Raw genomic sequence first — 6,420 nt, 5'->3', positions numbered from 1 at the left:
GTCGTGCCCGCCCAACCAATCAAACGCACGTGCGTAGTCCCATCATGTCCGCATTAAATCACAAGAATAATTACCGAGGTTTTGGAACACGCACGGTACAAGTAAAGAGACCCGGTTGGCACACGCACCAATAGCAGAAGCCCAAGCGGCACGGCTGCTTGCTACTGGTTGTTGCCACCGCTGTAGGCTGGTGCTGCTGCGGTACGTCATGGGAATTGCGCACCAACCGCAACGCGCGTCCTCGCACCACTGCTAGCTGCAGCTGGTGCTGGCGCTGCGACTAGTGCAGCTTCGCGAGCCAACGCTGCGCCTCCACCTGCCAGGGCTGCAATGGCATCAGCACCTGCGCGGCCGCCGCTTTCGCCGGCGCGGCCTGCTGCTGCAGCAGTAGCAGCAGCTGCTGCAGCTGCTGCTGCTGCTGGTGGTGGTGCAGGTGCTGCTGCTGCTGCTGCTGCTGCTGCTGCTGCTGCTGCTGCTGCTGCTGCTGCTGCTGCTGCTGCTGCTGCTGCTGCTGGCGCTGCTGCTGAGGATGAGGCTGCTGCGCGGGCACCGCCGCCGCCACCGGGGCCAGCCCACCGCGCGCGTGTTCGAATGCTGCGCACGCCTGCATAGCCTTGATAGCCTGCAGCAGCTGGAGCCGCTGGATGAAGGCGAGCGCGGCCGCCGGGGATACGGCCGCGGCGGGTCCGGGTGCCGCCGCAGCGGTGGCGGTGGTTGCGTGCCGCGCCACCGCTTGCCGCTTCGCTGCCGGCGGCATATCATCGCCCTCCTGCCGCACTGCCGCTGCCGCACCTTCAGCGCCGCGGCTGCGCTTGCTGCCCACAGCAGCCGCAGGCTTGCAGTCCTGCGGCTGCTGCTGTCCCGCCGCTGCCGCCGCCGCTGCCATGGCGGCCGAAGCCACGGACGGCACGGGATGCGCCGGCGCAGCCTGCTTGGCCCGCTGCAGCTGCTGCGGCTTGTTCCCCGTGCCAACCGCCATGGGCTTGCTAGCGGCAGCGATGGTGCATCCGGCGGTGGCGGCAGCGCCACTGGTGCCCTTGGCGGCCTGGGCCGCATGCCTGTCACGCACCCGCATGGCCTCCACCGCCCCGAACATGGCATCGCTGACACGAGCCACTGCCTTCTCTAGGGCCGCCGCCTCGCGCGCCGGGTCGCCGAATGCGGCCGTAACCTCCGCACAGGCAGCGTCCACCTCCGCCAGTAGGGTCTGCAGCACCTCCGCCGCCGCCACCGCCGGCAAAGCCATGGGGCCGGCACTCTTGCTGGCGCGCTGTTGCGTCTGACGGGGGCAGTAGCCGCTGCTGGGGCGCTGCTTGGGCACCGGCCGCGGCCCGCTGGCGGCCTTCCGCATGTGCTCCTGGATGTACTGGATGTCCTCCTCCCTCATCACCCCAAGGTTCGCGCACATGCGCTGCAGCGCCACCTGCTCCACAGCAGAGCGCCCTGCTGCCGTCGGCTGCTGCGCGCCAGCAGCAGCCACTGCACCCGAAGGACCCACCACGGCCTGGCCGCCCACCGCCGGCGGCAGCAGTGCCGGCAGTGCCGCCGGCAGCTTGGCCATTGGCATTGGCGCCATGCCGCCGCCGCAGCCCGCAGCAGCAGCATCGTCGCCCGCACCCACCAGCAGCGATGAGTAGTAGCCACCAGTCCAGCCGGTGGACGCTGCTGCTGCCGCCTGCGCAAAGGAAGTTCGCACACAGGAAGTAAGGTTATTTCATCAGCAGGCTGCTGCATCCCAGCAAGCAACCTAGACGCTGCGGGTAGGGCACATGCCCTGTAGGACGCAGCGCGCTGGTATCGTTAGGCTCACCGATGGCAACGTGTCCGGTCCTCGTGCATAGGCGGCGGGTGGCTCCCCGCCGCCGGTGCCCCCATGGCACGGCGGGACTGCTGGAGCGGCGTGCTGCTTCGTCGTCCGCAGCTCCAGGTTACCCGCATCATTGGCAACCTGGTGCATGCGAATGCGCGCAAGGTCAGAGACAGGTGGTAAAGGGTTCGAAAGGGGTGAGGTGATCGAGGCAGGGAGGTGCCTCGATGGGAAGGGTGCATGCCCCAGCGGCGAGACGGAGGCCGGACAGCAGGCAGTTAGGCGCCGGACGCCTCCCGCCGCACAAACCGCACGCAGGGCATGATCATCCATCCCAGCCAGAGCCGCCAGATACTGTTCCCCAATATCAAAGCAATACCGAGAGCCCTAAAGCAGCCGCTTCACATGTAGTGCGAGCGAGGTGCGTGGCGACATGTTCGAGTCGCGCAGCTACCAACAGTCCTAGCACTATGTATGCTCTGGCATCAGTAGCAGCGCAAAGTTGTATGGCCTTCAATATGCGCTTGGCAGCGCTTCCCGAACACGACTTCGAGGAACCGCCGCCCTCGCTCGCCAGATGTCCCTGCTGCACACTACTTCCCACTACTTCCCGAGCATTACACCCACAACCATAACTCACCGAGTCATCAAAAAGGTAAGCCATGCAACTAAAGCATTCATCATCAATGACATCGGCGGGGAGCGGCGGGGACTCCTGCACGGCCGGCGGTCAGGAATTGGTCAACGCATGTTGTGAGCCCGGTATGCGCTTCCCTCAGTTTCAAGACAACAAGTAAGCTTCAGAGAGCACATGCATGTCCTTGTCAGTTGCGAGGGTCCCCCAAAGACGCCAGAAGAAGCCAAACAGGGTCCGCGGCCTTCAGCATCGCAAGGAACAAACTGCCCGAAACACTCACCGACATGGCCATCTTATCACAGAGCTCCACAAAGAGCAAACTTGCTCTAGGCGCCAGAAGCGCAGGCGGGGCTTTTCCCAGAAACGAGGACCGGCCCCAGAGTCCAGCGCTGTGTGCCTCTAGGTGGCCTGCTGGCGCAAGTAAGCAAGCTTGGAATGCAGCTACTGTTGTGTATAAGCTTGGAAAGAGCTTTGTGGCCAGGCGAGCCTTCGCCTCGCGCATTTAGCCGAGCTCTCGGGCGGCCCCATCTCCGGGAACTGGGTCCTCAGCAGCGCGCAAGCCTAGTGCATGCATGCTCCTACCTTACTTCTGCTTACGCTGCTGTGTATCTCTTTAATTCAGCGAAGAGGCAGCAGGGCTCAAAAGCGTTCCGGGTCCCCGTTTCCGCAACAGGCGTTGGCCACTGCAGAGCTCTGCCCTCCTTTCTGCAGGTTATTACTGCATATGCTGCCTCTTCTTCATGCAGGGATCTTTGTTCTGGACCTTGATTGCGCGGCGCAGCAGTGGTGTGGCACTTTGCCGGTTCGTTGGGAAGTCCGCCGGTTACACAGGTCGCGCAACCTAGAACCTATTTGCTCTGGACCTTGGACCTTGTGCGCTGCATGCAGCACGCAATGGCGGTGCGTGCGGCACTTGCTGAGTTGGGAAGGCCGCTTATTCCTTGCTTACAAAGCCTAAAGCCAAGGCAGAAGGTCGCGGACAGCAGCAGGTCGGAGACCACGCACGGAATGGTTTCACCCCGCCGCCCTGCGACCCACGGAGGCAGGTTCCGACCCGCCCACGCCCTTTGCTTGCCTAGCGCAAGGTTGCTTACACGCGGAGGGCTGCTGCAGGAGGCACAAGCTAGCTGCTGGCTCCGCCCAGGGACTCTACCATTTGTATGTATGTTACCGGTATTCTTATAGCAAACGCCGAGCTGCCTCGAGGCAGCATATTTCTGGCGGGAAGTATGGGGCACGCAGGTCGGCGCACGCACCCCTGACCCCTCCCTGCGACCCGCCGAAGCAGCAGGCCTTACTTTGCAGCCGTAAGGGCCGTTGATGTTCGAGTACCTTACGCCACATTCAAAAACGTCCGACACCCGAGCATTGCCCACTCCGCCTTCCGCTCTGGTCTGCGTACGCATTAGTTCCGCAACACTCGTCATTAACATTGCTTCTCGTGTGGCCCTGTCCACACCTTCTGCCCTGGTGAGCAGCAGCTGACCCAGTTCCCAACCCAAGTCCTGCCCCGACACCTGTCTTGCCCTGCTGGGAGTGCATGCGAAGGCACGCTTGCTGAGAAGAAACCCTGCCCTACCTCCTTGCGCCGTACGTGCGGTGCAGCGTCCGGGCCATAACACTGCTCAATGCGATAAGACCGCCATGCATCCAGTAGGCGGGGCTTTAGTAAGTGTCATCATCTCCGCACCCCACGCACCCGCCCCCTGCTTTCGATCGTGCTTTCGATCGTACCCTCCAATGCATGCCTATCCCACTTGCTGTCGACAGCAGCCTGCGTTCTGTCTTCCCGCCACCCCTCTACCCACGCACGCCTCTACCATAGTCTACGCATAGTGCTGCACCCGCCTCCGTCCCCACCTCACATCCCTACAAAATGCCGCCCGCCGCCACGCGCGTGCTCCCTCCACTCCTTGTGACACACGGCGCCGCCTCAGCACGCAGCAGTACAGCCGGCCCACGTACACGGCGGCCCGCGGGTAGGTCTTGGCCAGCTGCTTCCACTGCACAAATAGCAGGTCCGCCATGCGCAGGTGATACAGCAGCTTGGCAGACAGCGAGAAGCGCCGCGTACGCGCAATAATGCTCTCCATCACGTACACGATCTGGGTAGGTGCCAGCCCTATAGCACGCTGCTGTGCGGGGACGGGGCGCGGGGCAGGGTAATGGGGAAGGCAGGGACGAACTGTGAGTGTTTGCAGCGGGCACGAGGCGGAAAGGGGTGTTCGCAGGTAGGGGCGTCTTGGCCGGGGCTCTAGCTAGAGCAAGCGGCGAGGTGCTGAGCTGCACTTGGGAATGAAATCCCTGCTGAAAAAACAGGGGGTAGTTCTCCGGAACAATCTTCCCCGTGTGCATTTAAAAGAAAGTAGGAGTTGGTACGGGGAAGTCCTTACGGGGAAGTTCTTACGGGCAAGTGATGAAGCCCTTCTACGGGAAAGTTCAGCACCTGAACGGGAAGTTCCTACCACCCTTAGGACCCACACTGTACACCACCCAATACTGCGTCATCCTTTCACGGCACAGGCCACCTGCTCCTCGTTGACAAGTCCATACACCCATGCAACACTACATCAAACCTCGTATGATGCTTACATTATAGTCTGCGTACCGTCGTGACAAACCTGTCCACTCAAACATCCCCTCCAACACTCCTACATGGAATGCAGGGGGTCTGGTGGATCCTTCCTCACCGGTACGTAAATGTTGCCGCGCAGATGGGGATGCACGTCCCCGGCCCGTTGACTAGCTACCTGTGGCAGCACGGTATCAATTGGGGACATAACACAGATGTATGTGCCAGATGTCAGCCACCGCACACCCGACGACGTTAGGGTTCATTCCGAGAAGGGTCGCTTAATTGACAAGCCGGCTAGATAGGCTAGAGCGCAACAGAAGTAGGCGCGGTGGCAAGAGACCGCAGGGGGGTCCAAGGGCCTCGCCTTGCTTGCAGCGGGTAGGCACGCGTGTGCATGTTCCACACGCCGGTCGGTATCTGTCAGTCGCCGATAGCCGCGGAAGGTGGACCAGTCCCGCATACGTCATACATATCCATTCCTGACTTGTCGCGCTTCAGTTCGTTGCGTTCGTCGGCACCCCATCACAATTGTAAGACGCAAGCGTGTGCTCGTTAAGCCAAGTTCTGTCCATCGCTTTAGGCACAATGTACATGGCATAAGTCAGAGCCCTGGAGTCTGCCTCGAGGGGTCCTTCGTCGGCTTTGCAGTTCGAGCCCGCCGAGTTAGTGCACAGGCAACCGCCTCGCCATATCGCCGCTTCATCTTGGTTATACAATGCCTCAATCCTTTGGTAATTCGTGTGGGCTCGACTCGGGCTGCTCTGTGAAAGGCGAGGCGTCCTGTTCATGCGAATGTTGCAACATATCGTTGCCTCGCGTACGTGGTCCGTGTCTTCGCGCTTGGCACCCTGGGCTCCTGACGATCGATGGCTTACGAATCTCGTGTTTCTCGAGCCAGGCGAGCCGTCTCGTTCGAGCGCTTGACCCCCCACCGCGCTTCACCTCTCGTGCCTGCCCCCGCCCGCAGGCCGCTGCCTAGCAACTCCCAGCCTCCCCCAGCCGTGACACTCTACCTACGCCACTGCGCAAGCCCCGACGCGGTGCGGGAGGCCGGCCATGCGCATGCGCGCACGGCGCGCCGCGCCGCGGCCGCCGGGGCGTTGCCTGGCACACCCCGCCACACCTGGCGCCGCTCCGCTCTCATCAACCCAGACCACCCGCCCAGCCGTGACCGCCGCAGCACCTCCAACCCCACAGCACCAAGCACAGCCGCCGCCGCTGCCGCATAGGCCCTGCCTCGCGGCACTGCTGCTGCTGTCGCTGCTACTGCCGGGCGGCTTGGCCGCCACGGCTGCTACAGCCAGGGCCTCTGCTACTGCCAGCTATGCGCTGCCGTGTGAGCGCAGCGGCTACTGCAGCCTGGGTCAGACCAAGCCGTATGTGGGGGAGGTGGACTCCAGT

General features: G+C 62.7%; 2 protein-coding genes across 2 annotated transcripts; both read right to left on the bottom strand.

The window, feature by feature from the left end:
- CHLRE_16g667550v5 (uncharacterized protein) lies at nt 1-3,385 on the bottom strand. The gene is made up of 4 exons (XM_043071088.1): nt 2,725-3,385; nt 2,448-2,522; nt 1,811-1,948; nt 1-1,675 (listed from the first exon to the last, which is right to left on the bottom strand). Exons 1-4 carry the CDS (start codon nt 2,734-2,736, stop codon nt 281-283), a joined length of 1,620 nt encoding a protein of 539 aa, XP_042915855.1. The 5' UTR covers nt 2,737-3,385; the 3' UTR covers nt 1-280.
- Nucleotides 3,386-3,763: 378 nt separating this feature from the next.
- CHLRE_16g667701v5 (uncharacterized protein) lies at nt 3,764-5,895 on the bottom strand. Its single transcript, XM_043071090.1, has 2 exons — nt 5,135-5,895; nt 3,764-4,579 (listed from the first exon to the last, which is right to left on the bottom strand). The coding sequence occupies exon 2, from the start codon at nt 4,535-4,537 to the stop codon at nt 4,271-4,273; it is 267 nt and encodes an 88-aa protein (XP_042915854.1). The 5' UTR covers nt 4,538-4,579; nt 5,135-5,895; the 3' UTR covers nt 3,764-4,270.
- Nucleotides 5,896-6,420: the final 525 nt, after the last annotated feature.

Source organism: Chlamydomonas reinhardtii, chromosome 16 (genome assembly GCF_000002595.2).
Source record: "Chlamydomonas reinhardtii strain CC-503 cw92 mt+ chromosome 16, whole genome shotgun sequence".
NCBI lineage: Eukaryota > Viridiplantae > Chlorophyta > Chlorophyceae > Chlamydomonadales > Chlamydomonadaceae > Chlamydomonas > Chlamydomonas reinhardtii.
The sequence above is the reverse complement of the archived record's forward strand: the minus strand, read 5'-3'. Positions and strand labels throughout refer to the sequence as shown.

Bases quoted from the DNA above. Each gene is read 5' to 3' on its own strand.
- CHLRE_16g667550v5 (XM_043071088.1), bottom strand. The intron at 1,949-2,447 runs GTGAGTTATGGT...CGCATGCACCAG, and splicing joins CTTACCTTTTTGATGACTCG to GTTGCCAATGATGCGGGTAA. The intron at 1,676-1,810 runs GTGAGCCTAACG...TCCTTTGCGCAG, and splicing joins GACCGGACACGTTGCCATCG to GCGGCAGCAGCAGCGTCCAC.
- CHLRE_16g667701v5 (XM_043071090.1), bottom strand. From the start codon at position 4,537: ATGGAGAGCATTATTGCGCGTACGCGGCGCTTCTCGCTGTCTGCCAAG.